The sequence below is a fragment of the Hylobates moloch genome, unplaced genomic scaffold (assembly GCF_009828535.3).
Source record: "Hylobates moloch isolate HMO894 unplaced genomic scaffold, HMol_V3 SCAFFOLD_1, whole genome shotgun sequence".
In the NCBI taxonomy this organism is placed as follows: Eukaryota; Metazoa; Chordata; class Mammalia; order Primates; family Hylobatidae; genus Hylobates; species Hylobates moloch.
In genome coordinates, this window is record NW_026652276.1 from 71,022,326 (window position 1) to 71,035,387 (window position 13,062).

General features: G+C 38.1%; 1 protein-coding gene across 7 annotated transcripts in view; it reads right to left on the reverse strand.

Annotated features, from left to right (window-relative positions):
• DCAF17 (DDB1 and CUL4 associated factor 17) overlaps nucleotides 1-13,062 on the reverse strand; it is a 78,822-nt gene that overhangs the window by 33,679 nt on the left and 32,081 nt on the right. For 6 of the 7 annotated variants that reach the window (XM_058441223.1, XM_058441227.1, XM_032755407.2 and 3 more), the window contains 3 exons: nucleotides 8,317-8,407; nucleotides 3,076-3,221; nucleotides 1,940-2,018 (listed from right to left, as the gene is read on the reverse strand). In XM_058441223.1, coding sequence (XP_058297206.1) covers nucleotides 1,940-2,018; nucleotides 3,076-3,221; nucleotides 8,317-8,407 — 316 coding nt within the window. The remainder of the gene's footprint in view (nucleotides 1-1,939; nucleotides 2,019-3,075; nucleotides 3,222-8,316; nucleotides 8,408-13,062) is intronic. The other variant, XM_032755403.2, reaches the window with a different exon arrangement.

The window sequence follows — 13,062 nt, forward strand, 5'->3', positions numbered from 1 at the left end:
CGTATAGAATTAAACTTAACGCAATTATTGGCTGGGCATGGTGGCTCACGCCTGTAAATCCCAGCACTTTGGGAGGCTAAGGCGGGCAGATCATGAGGTCAAGAGATCGAGACCATCCTGGCCAACATGGCGAAACCCCGCCTCTACTAAAAATACAAAAATTAGCTGGGCGTGGTGGTGCACGCCTGTAGTCCCAGCTACTCAGGAGGCTGAGGCAGGAGATTTGCTTGAACCTGGGAGGCAGAGGATGCAGTGAGCTGAGATTTCACCACTACACTGTAGCCTGGCAACAAAGCAAGACTCCGTCTCAAAACAAAACAAAAATTCTTGCTCTTTAGCAATTTAAATTATTAAAAAGGTACATCAGACAAGACACTTTAGAATTCTCAAAGTAGCAAAATGTTTTGTTACTTTTTTATACTATCCCACTTTTTTCTGAATTTTCCTTTACCAAAGTAAAAGCAAGGTAGTAAGAGTATAAAGAGAGAATTATTACTAAGAGAGAGACAGCATCTCTCTTTCTTAGATGTCATACTAAATAAATCAGGAAAAGGGTAAGGAGATTCCAATAAAAGGCATGCAGTTAAGTTATTAATGTGACTGGGCAGGATTAGTAAAGGGTAGGAAAACATTTAGATAACCATGATAAAAAGTAAGTAGAAGTAGCCAACAAATAGTTTGCTTGGCTTCAGGGGGATACAGAAAAAGTAGACAAGAGAGATGAGAGAGGAATGAAAAGCAGAGTTCATAGACCCAGCATGTATGGGAGTACACTGGAGGGTTGACAAGGAAATGCTTGATGTAGTTATCTAAACAAGGTAAAATTAGAGGAACTACTTTTTTTTTTAATGCTAGAGTTCTACATAAACTTCACCTGCCAGTCCATATTACAGAAATTTCAAGAAGGGGCAGCATGCTGCAGTGCATAAGAGCAGGGACTCTAGAGCTAAACTGCCTGAGTTTGAGCCTAGGTTCTACCACTTACCAACACTACGATGTTGGATAAGTTACTTAGCCTCTCTGGGGCTCAGAATCCTCATCTGTAAAATGGGATGATGAAAGTATCTACTGAAAGGAGTGTGCTGAAGATTAAATTAGTAAATATAGGTAAGGAACTCAGATCAGTGCCTGCCTGTTTTGCAATCAAGGACACTAGTGAGAAAAAGCTGAAGTAGTTCAAATTAAAAATGAGAAAGAACTACAACAGACTCTGCCAAAGGGAGACACAAAATAAGTATTTGTTTTTTCTAGGTGTCCTGGTGTATAAAGAAACAGAAAACCTCTAAAAGCAGTCTATATCTATTTTTTAAGTGCTCAATAAATGCTTTCCATAGTATTTCCCCATAAGTCACCAACAGAAACAAAAAGTTTCTTGATATAAATTTCCAGACTTTATAAAATCTAGTAAATCCTGGGTAATTCTTTGAGAAAGAGAGAAAAATCTTTTTAAATAGCACGCTTCAGAAAAAAAAATCTACCTATCAACTTTTCTTTTTTAAAATATTTTTATTATTATTTCAATAGGTTTTTGAGGAACAGGTGGTGTTGGGTCACATGAGTAAGTTCTTTAGTGGTGATTTCTCAGATTTAGGTGGACATATCACCTGAGTGGTATACACTATACCCAATGTGTAGTGTTTCATCCCTCACCCACCTCCCAACCTTTCGCCCGAGTCTCCAAAGTAAATTGTATCATTCTTATGCCTTTGCCTCCTCATAGCTTAGCTCTCACTTATGAGTGAGAAAATACAATATCTGGTTCCATTTCTTAATTACTTCACTTAGAATAATGGTCTCCGATTCCATCCAGGTTGCCGTGAATCCTATCTTTTACAGCATGCTTCGGAAATAAAAGATCATTAGATTTTTCATAACAAATCTGCAGACAAATTCCTATGAAAAAAATTCTTCATTTTATTAAATGTTTAAATATGTATACCTGCCGGGCCACTGCTGAGCCTCTGTTCTGAGCTGACTTAACTGCAATGACTTCTTGAGGAGTGTCCCAGCTCAAGTATCTTTTAAAAGAATGAAGAGAAGTTTATTTATTTGGGTCAGTTTCCTTATACTTAAAACCAAAATATTATATTTTATAAGTAAACTATTTTTTAGTTATTTAAATTATAAAAGCAAAGTGATCTATTTTAAAAAATAAATAGCTAAAAAATTTCCTCTATATCCCTATATGGACATATCCCTATTTAAATATATACATAATTTTAATCTTTCTAGAGCATTGGTGAATAAAAATTGTTTTTGATCTAAGAGTATTCAAAACTTAGAAAACAAAATAATCATTTCTACTTTAAAATGGAAGTATAAAAAGCACTAAAAATGTTACTTTCACACATTCCATGAACATATTCCCTCCAAACATTTACATCTAATTTATAAAACTAATAGTTAAAATAACAGTTCTTGGATTGTACATAGCAGACAATTTAACTGAAACTAGCCTTCAGGAAAATCTACCATAAAGAGCATCTTACATAGAAAATACTATTTGTAGAATACAGGGAATTTTTTTTTAAGTTTATTTAAACTACTACAGGTTAGTTACTTATTAGGGATACAAAGATAAATGACAGCTGGGCACGATGGCTCACGCCTGTAATCCCAGAACTTTAGGAGGCTGAGGTGGGCAGATCACTTGAGGTCAGGAGTTTGAGACCATCCTGGCCAACACAGGGAAACCTCAGCTCTATCAAAAATACAAAAAGTAGCTGGGCATGGTGGTGCACACCCAAAACCCCAGCTACTCGGAAGGTTGAGGCAGGAGAATCGCTTGAACCTGGTAGGTGGAGGTTGCAGTAAGCAGAGATCACGCCACTGCACTCCAGCTTGGGAGACAGAGCAAGACCTCGTCTCAAAAAAGAAAAAAAAAAAAAAAAAGACAAATGATAGAGGGTCTCTACACTCAGACCTCTAAATGTAGTCATGAGGGGAGAAAAAGAAAATAGGTTTATTAATTGAGATCTGGTTATGGATTAGAAAAGTGACGGGGCAAAAAGGCTTGAAATTTCCTGGGCCACAGGTTTCAAATTTTTAAAATAAAATCTTGAATAATAAACTCACAGGAAATACCTGAATTTGCAATAAGGTGCAAGATATATTTTCTCAAGGATTTTTCCCGTAGTTGCTGATATACGAAGTAGCCAATTATGAGCAGTCAGTGCTATGAGTGAGGACTTATAATCTGATGAATTGGGAAGTATATCTCCCTAAAAAAAAAATGAGATATAAAAATGAAACTGCTTTGCCATGAACAATTTGCAGTAATCAATGTCCAAAGAAAATAGCTAAATATTCAAATAGCCATATATATAAACCACAAAAGAAAGATTAAATGCCCAAATAGAGAATTAAGACAAGGAAAGATAAGATTGTGGGTAATTATTTCATCATCACTTATTGAGTTTATTCACATAAAGCACTTAAACATGGCCTGAAATAATTTATTATTATATATTAGTTATTATTTTAAGTATTCACAAATGTTAGTCATAACAACAGTAGAAGATAATGATGCTACTTCTGTGATAACAATAACAACAATAACAGCTCTTAAAATCATATATATAGCATAGCGATTAAGAGTCCTCTGCTATTAGCATGGGGGTGAGTGCCTGGAGTCCCAACTACTCGGGAGGCTGAGGCAAGAGGATCGCTTGAGGCTGGGAGGTCAAGGCTGCAGTGAGTGATGACTGTGCCACTGCACTCCAGCCTGGGTGACAGAGTGAGATCCTGTCTCAAAAAAAAAGGGTTCTCTGCTAGAACAGACATTCATATTGCTCCCTTTTTCCTTTACCACAGGACTTGTTTCCTTTAGATGGAAGTCAAAACTGGCAAAATGCAGATTACTTCATTATTCACTGTGGTTCTGACCTAAGCTCAAATGAAAAGCTAGAAACCAATGAAGACAGCCAAAGTACAGAAAATGGACCTGGTTTGAAAGATGACCTATGTCACCAATGAATTATCCTAGAAAAGGGAGAGGGTAGCTGCATGGGCACTCCTGTCACTGAGGAGCCACCACAAGGTGGAAGTCTAAGGCAGTAAGAAAAAGAGAAGCAAAGTTTTCTACTTTAATTTGTAGACTAAAAGGGCATCGTGATCCCCACCTGTAATCCCAGCACTTTGACAGAGTGAGGCAGAAGGATTACTTGAGCCCAGGAGTTGGAAATCAGCCTGGGCAACATAGCGAGACTGTTTCTAGTTAAAAAAGAAAAAAAGAAGTGGCTAGGTGCAGTGGCTCACGCCTGTAATCCCAGCACTTTGGGAGGCTGAGGTGGGCGGATCATGAGATCAGGAGATCAAGACCAGCCTGGCCAACATGGTGAAATCCCATCTCTACTAAAAAAAATACAAAAATTAGCTGGGCGTGGCAGTGCGTGCCTATAATTCCAGCTACTTGGGAGGCTGAGGCAGGAGAATTGCTTGAACCCGGGAGGTGGAGGTTGCAGTGGGCCGAGATCACGCCACTGCACTCCAGCCTGGTGACAGAAGACTCCATCTCAAAAAAAAAAAAAAAAAAAAAGAAAAAAGAAGAAAGAAAGAAAGAAAAGAGAGGCTGAAATTAATCTACTATCTGCTTAGGCCAAAAAGTGAATAGAAAAGAATGAAGACATAGTTATTTTATATATGCTCCCTAAAAATTTGTCTTGCCTTTCAAATGTTAAGGAAAAAAATAATTTTTGTTTGTGTGCTAGGTATTTTTTTTGTATAACTACATATAATTTAATAACACATTATATACCATTAAATACTAAAACAACACAAAAAACCCACAATTATAAATTTCAACAAGAAATAACATAACTATAACGACATATACCCAAAACACACCCAGGAAAACAGTGTTCCTTAATTTGGTCAGAAATCTCTATGAAGCTGAAATTAACTGTCCGAGAAAAAACTGAAAGTAGAGTTCTTGAGAGTAAAGACAATACATTTCAGTCTTGACCCTTCATATTGGTCACACCATTGTCCCTTGATCTCAAATAGTTGTTTGAAATTAGGCTTTTTTGTTATATATTTCACACTCAAAGATCTGAAACATCTTATTAAAATTTCTTAATATTTTCTATTTAACATTTTCTCAATATGTCTAAAAGAGTGAGATTAAAGGATTGATAAAAAATGTTACATTCACAATGCAATTTTAAAAATCTTATGTTCTCATTTGTTTTAAATTCTCAACTTAGCAGTCTCCACACTGTTATCCTGCTCTTTTCCCCTGGACACCTAAAAAGAACCCTGAGATATTAAGATTGTAAATAAATCTCTTATTTAGAGAATTTCCTGAATGTTTATCACTTAGATTTGTTATTTTTCTTAGTTGACTCTCCTAGATATTTTTTTTTTCTTTTGAGACGGAGTCTTGCTCTGTCACCCAGGCTGGAGTGCAGTGGCATGATCTCTGTTCACTGCAACCTCTGCCTCCCAGGTTCAAGCGATTCTCCTGCCTCAGCCTCCCGAGTATCTGGGATTACAGGCACGTGCCACCACGCCTGGCTAATTTTTGTATTTTTAGTAGAGATGGGGTTTCACCATGTTGGTCAGGCTGGTCTTGAACACCTGACCTTGTGATCCGCCCGCCTTGGCCTCCCAAAGTGCTGGGATTACAGGCGTGAGCCACCGCACCTCACCACTCTCCTAGATATTTCTTATAAGAAGGTTGGAATGAATCATTTTGCTAAAATTAATTCCTTTGTTAGGTAAAGAATTAAACCTCTCCATATTTAAAAGAAGAGAAAACAAACAATGTTCCTTTGGTAAGTATAATCAAGTTTCTTAAAATACTGGCTATAAGGTTTTTTTTTTTTTAAGTTTATTAACCCTTGAAGTCTTACGCTGGATTCAGGGCAATGATATAAATGCATTTATTCTACAACGTCTTATCTAAATGTTGTTTCATGGAGATTTAAAAGTTTTTGGCTGAGTGTGGTGGCTCACACTTGTAATTCCAGCACTTTGGGAGGCCAAGGCAAGCAGATCACTTGAGCCCAGGAGTTCAAGACCAGCCAAGGCAACATGACAAAACCCCACCTCTACAAAAAAATACAAAAATTAGCTGGGTTTGTTGGTGCACACCTGTAGTCCCAGCTACTCAGGAGGCCAAGGTGGAAGGATCACTTGAGCCCAGGAGGTAGAGGCTGCAGTGAGCTGTGATTGTGCCACTGAACTCCAGCTTAGGCAACAGAGTGAGACCTTGTCTTAAAAAAATATATAAAAAAATTTTTTTTAAGTTTTAAAAAATATACTATTTATATCTTGCCTATCAAAATAATTTGAAGCAGCAAATATGATACGTTTGAAATATTATCTTAAACAAAAAGTTGTAATTCACACAGAGTCTTGGAAAATATGGACATTAACTTAAAAGTAGTTTCATATCAGTGTGTTAATAACAATTCAATATGCTTCCTGGTTTTTCTTAAGAGAAAATCTTGCTGCAGTTGAAATGAGAAAAAAATGTTTAAAAATAAGTGAGAATAGGGGTCGGGCATGGTGGCTTACGCCTGTAATCCCAGCACTTTGGGAGTCCGAGGAGGGTGGATCACTTGAGGTCAGGAGTTCGAGACCAGCCTGGCCAACGTGGCGAAGCCCCGTCTCTACTAAAAATACAAAAATTAGTGGGGCATGGTGGTGGGTGCCTGTAGTCCCAGCTACTTGGGAGGCTAAGGCAGGAGAATTGCTTGAACCTGGGAGGCAGAGGTTGCAGTGAGCCGAGATCATGCCACTGCACTCCAGCCTGGGCAACAGAGGGAGACCGTCTCAAAAAAAAAAAATAAAAATAGTGAGAATAGGAATTAGGTTACTAAATTTTTGGTGTTTTATACTAGTGTATTAAAAACTTTTTCAATTAAGAAATCTGTCATCTTCCCCCATACTCCCCAATGAAAAGGGATCAAAAAGCTTTAAATTGCTAAAGGCACAACAGTTACTTCTAGCTTTCAATAAGGAGTTGAAGAAGAAAACATAGGTTTAAAAGCTTTCTTATTTTTAAATAGGAACCTTCAATGAACAGACAATAAGTATTCAGAGAATAAGAAAGCAGCAGCTCCAGAAAACTAAAACTTTATGTAAAAATGATAGCCTGAAAAAAAAAATTAACAGTAAATTTAGCATATAGCCTCCTATCCTTTAAAAATTATTTTTGGTCACATATTATGAGTTCTGTTTTTCCTAAAGGACAACCAACCAGATTCAAAGACCTGATTAATCTGTTGTAGTATTTCCTAAGTGCATTTCTTAGAATAAGCACTGATCCTATAGAAAACAAATACAGGTCGATTATCCCTTTTCCTACTGAAACACTTGGGACTAGAAGTGTTTCAGATTTGAATTTCTTTGGATTTGGGGATATTTGCATATACATAATGAGGTATCTTGGGGATGGGATCCAAGTCTAAACACAAAATCCATTTATGTTTCATATATATCTTATACATGTAGCCTGAAGATAATTTTACATAATATTTTAAATTTTGTGCCTGTCACATGAGGTCAGGTGTAAAATTTTCCACTTGTGGAGTCTTGTCGGCATTCAAAAAGTTTTGAATTTTGGAGCATGTTGGATCTCGGATTTTCAGATTAGGGATGCTCAACCTGTATTTAGAAATATTCCTTAAACAAGGAAGTTCTATGATCAAAAGAATTTGGGGAAACGGCTTGATAATCATCATATCTATTAGTATTATTGTATTATTATTATTATTTTTAAGGGCTCTGAGAAGTAATTCTATCAATAGACATGTTTACAGTCTCAAACTCGGAATGTCCCAAACTTAGTTTTTCATAGCCCAATTCCCCCTAACTCCTCTGGCACCTGTTAACATTCCATGAAAACAGTGTTCTGAAAAATATACACCCAGGCAAAGCTAGTCTTATGAAATGAGCTTATCCTGTTATTTTATCTTTATTGTTTTCCTAGCAACATTCACGTAAAATAACTGTTGCTCTAAACACTTTGTTACTGTTTCAGTATATTGAGTGGAATGATCTCTTAAACACTAAGATAATTATACATTAGCTTATGCTGCTTATATAACTTTTAATCGATTTATAACTTTCTAGTTTTCAGGATCACAAAAAAGCTATCTAATTTTAAAAATACATTCATAATATTAGTATTTTTAATACAGAAATTATTTCATGAGGAAAATAAAAGATACACTCTCATCTTGATTGCTTTAAAGATGCAGGAGTCACTATGATATTTAAGTTGTATTATTTTATGCAATATGTTAAAAATAACCGGCTCTTCAAGGCTAAAAATGCTTTAGAAACAAATGCTCTAAAAACAAATCTTACCACTGGGCATTCCCATAATAAAGCATCCTCTATTTTTTCTGATTTGGAACATTTTGGCATTTCATAAAGTTTTCTTGGCTCAGATGCAACACTGGGAAAAAAGAAAAATAAATGATTATTATTCTTGATAACCAAGACAGTATTTGTTCAGGTTTGAGAGACTATTTTTATTCAGAGATGTGAAATACCAAGGCACAATTTATTTGCTTTCCTCTTAACTGTTAATATTTTTTTCGATCACATAATTCATAGAAAAAAATTTATAACAAGATTAAAATAGTTTACCATACTATAAAACTGCCAAAAATAACCCTTATTAACATTTTGGTTCATTTCCTTCTGGTGTATATACCTATACGTACCTGGATGTCGTTTTCCAAAAATGGTTCATATTAAATTCTCCACCTCTGAACATTTACTGAGAATATCTCTGTTGAATTCCATCAAGATCAAAAACTATTGTTCTGATATTTAAAATGAAAATTACTGGATAAAAAGGGTCCCATTATTTTAGAATGAAAACTAGTGGATTTAAAAAAAACAAAAAACAAAAAACCCTTTATGGCTTTTTTTTTTTACTTCCAAATTACTTTTCAGAAAGGTTGAGTAAGTTTATACTTCTGCCAATATTGAATGCCATATCTTTGATGTGAAAAATAGTCTCTTTTAATTTGTACTTCTCTGATCAGTTGAGATGTGATCATAAATGTTTAATTTTATTTTGTTTCTTTTTTTTTTTTTTTTTTTTTTTTGAGACAGTTTCTCGCACTCCAGGCTGGAGTGCAACCTCCAATACCTAGTGGCATGATCTTAGCTCACTTCAACCTCCACCTCCCAGGCTCATGTAATCGTCCTGCCTCAGCCTTCCAAGGAACTGGGACTACAGGCTCATGCTACTACGCTTGCCTAATTGTTATATTTTTTGTAGAGGCAGAGTTTTGCCATGTTGCCCAGGATGGTCTTGAACTCCTGGACTCATGTAATCCACCTGCCTCAGCCTCCCGAAGTGTTGGGATTACAGGTGTGAGCCACTTCGCCTGGCACTTTTCTTTTTTTTGAGATGGAGTCTCACTCTGTCTCCCAGGCTGGAGAGCAATGGCGCTATCTCGGTTCACTGCAACCTCCGCTTCCCAGGTTCAAGCAATTCTCCTGCCTCAGCCTCCTGAGTAGCTGGGATTACAGGTGCATGCTACCATGCCCAGCTAATTTTTGTATTTTGTATTTTTAGTAGAGACAGGGTTTCACCATGTTGGTCAGGCTGGTCTCGAACTCCTGAACTCATGATCTGCCTGCCTCAGCCTCCCAAAGGGCTGGGATTAAAGGCGTGAGCCACCGTGCCTGGCCCCTTTTCATTTTTTTAAATGAACTTTGAAATTAAATTACTGTTGAAAGAGAATTTTCAGGCGATAATTTTATTGTATCTCATTGACATTCTCTCACTGATTCAAAAGTTTAAACCAAACAGTTTCACAAGAACGAAGGCAACTTCATATGCGATTATAACCTGTGGATAAAACACCCCTGGACATTAAATAACTCAATAATATTTAATCATTAGAACACTAATCAACACCACTTACTCTAATTTTTTTTTAAGTTAAAGCAAGAAGTTATAAACTTGACATTAAATGATCCTGAAGAATTGTTGCTCGTTTTCCTAGGTGTGATAATGACGTGATAAGATAAGAACATGTCCAGATTTCCACTTCCAGCATGAGGGCATGAAGAGCTCTGTGGACAAACTCTTTGGCAAAACTGGTGAAAATAATAAAAGGACAACTAAAGTCTCTGCAAATGGTCCCGGGGACATACAGCATATGAAGAAACATTTATTCAAGAAAACCTACTACTGCTCAGTAAGAATAGTGAGTCTGTGGTGTCTGAACTAGGGCATAGTCCCTTCCTTCCCAATCCCACCTCAGCAAGATGGAAACTCCACTCCAGACTGATGCAGCCAAGAGGACAATGCTCCCTGTTTTCCAAGCTTCCACTCAGAGAGCTATCTTCCTAGGAGGGGTGGGATGACAGCATTTCTCATCCAGTCCCCAGCTGCCTATTGCTGGGGCTGAGTCCTGGGTCAGTATAGTCAAGAGGTGGGGGTCCCTTCTTCCATCCAGCCCCTATTCATGGGATGGAGGATCTACCTTGGATGTAGCACAGCTGAGGATACTGAGGCCCTAACTGGCCTTATTCCTCCTTAGAAAACAGTGGTTCTACACTGAGAGAGAGACAAGCTGAGAAGATCTGAGGCCAGTGTTTCCTCAACTCCAAGTGCTCAGCTTCTAAAGTAGGGGAGTCACTCAGAGAGAAGCATGGCATTGACTCCCACAACCAGGTAAAAAGCCTTAGCTCAAAAACTGTGCAGGAGGGGAGAAGCAGGCCATAAAACAGATAGCTCTGTGGCTCTTTCCAGAAAAACTAACTTTATTTGCAACAGAGTGTGGAGAAGTTAAAGCATAGGAGCACTAACAAAACCTGTGGAGTTTGTGATGAAAGGCAAATGGGAGGAGATTGGTAGACTCAGTGGAGATACAGGCTAAATTGTAGGCTGGCTAATTTGCCAGAAATAACCAGAAAAAGATAGCAGGACAGAACCCTCTTGGGGTTAGAACAAATCCCAAAAGCTGACAATTCTCTCTAAATTCTGGTTTCTGGTCCAAGATGAAAACAGCCTGGAAGTGCCACCCCTGTCCGTCCTCACTACATGAAAAACATTGAACAATCCGAAAATTCATAATTCTTCTTAGATCCATCAGAGAATTCAGGTCACAGGGCAAACTGCTGCCTCCAAAATTGGAGAGAAAGGTGGATACTGACAATTACAGCTTTCCAGGAACAAGCCACTGGAGCCAACAATGGGGGAGACAAAAATAAGCATACTAGAGGAAATTTTAACCTCCAATACCTACAGCTACAACAAACAATAATCATAGCCAAACTCCTACTCAGATAAACATAAAATCTCACTCTAAAGGCCTATTTACTTCAATTCTTTTTATCCAATATATCTGAAATTTGTAAAATTTTTTGAGACAGGGTCTCGCTCTGTTGCTCAGGCTGGAGTGCAGTGGCATGCTGACGGCTCGTGCAGCCTTGACTTCCTGGGCTCAAGCGATCTTCCCACTTCATCCTCCCTGGTAGCTGGGACTACAGGTGTGTGCCACCATGCCCAGCTAATGTTGATATTTTTTGTAGAGATAGGGTTTTGCCATGTTGCTTAGGCTGGTCTCGAACTCCTGGGCTCAAGCAACCCCCAGACGTTGGCCTCCAAAAGTGCTGGGATGACGGGAGTGAGCCACTGTGCCTGGCTTATCCAATATATCATACATAGCCCTCAACCAAAAAAATGACAAGGCATGCAAACAGCCAAAATACAAAAGTTTGAAGAAACAAAACAAACATCAGAACTGGATTCAGATATGGCAGAGATTTTAGAATTAGCAGACCAGAAATTAACTATGATTAAGCCAGGTGCGATGGTATGTGACTATAGTTCCAGCTATACTCAGGAGGCTGAGGGAGGAGGATCACTGGAGTGCAGGAGTTTGGGGCTACAGTGCACTATTATCATACCTGTGAAAAGCCACCGCACTCTAGCCTGGGCAACAAAGCAAGGCCTCATTTCTTGTTTTTTATTGTTTGTTCGGGGTTTTTTAGGGTTTTCTTTTTTGAGTCTCGCTCTGTTACCCAGGCTGGAGTTCAGTGGCATGCAATCACAACTCACTGCAACCTCCACCTCCCGGATTCAAGCAATTCTTCTGCCTTGGCCTCTGGAGTAGCTGGGATTATGGGTGTGTGCCACCATGCCCAGCTAATTTTTGTTCTTTTAGTAGAGATGGGGTTTCACCATGTTGGCCAGGCTGGTCTCGAACTCCTAGCCTCAAGTGATCTGCCCGCCTAGGCCTCCCAAAGTGGGAGATTACAGGTGTAAGCCTCCGCATCCGGTCACAAGACCTCATTTCTAAACTAATTAATTAAATAGCTGATTAACAGGATCAGGGCTGGGAAAAGTGGACACCATGCAAGAAAAGATGGGTAAATTAAACACAGATAAAAATTCTAAAAAAAAAAAGAAAAAAAGAAATACTAGAAATCAAAAAACACCATAAGAGAAATGAAGAATGCCTTTAACAGTCATCAGTAGACTGGATGCAGCCAAGGACAGAATCAGTCAGTTTGAATATAGGTCAACAGAAACTTCCCAAGCTGGGGGAATAAAACAGGAAAAAGAAAGAAAAAGTAGAACAGAATATTCAAGTATTATGGGAAAATTGGAGAAGGTATAACATCCACATAATGGGAATACCAGAAGGAAGAAAAAGAGAGAAAAATAAATATTTGAAGTAATAATGACTGAGAATTTTCCAAAACTGACAGATACCAAGCCCCAAATCTGGGAAGCATATTCAAACTGCAGAAAATCAAAAGTGAAGAGAAAATCTTGAAAGAAGCCAGATGAAAAAAAAGCACCTTAACTATATAGGGGAACAATAAGAATTAATTTGGATTTCTCTTCAGAGAGCATAACAGCAAGTAGAAAGAGACATAAATACCTAAAGTGTTCTGGTGGCTCATGTCTGTAATCCTCAGCAGAGGCTGAGGTGGGAGGACTACTTGAGGTCAGGAGTATGAGATCAGCCTGGGCAACACAGCACGACTGAGACCCCTATCTCTAAAAAAATTGTTTTAAAAATAGCCACATGCCTATAGTCCTAGCTACTTGGGAGGCTGAGGTGGTCGGATTGC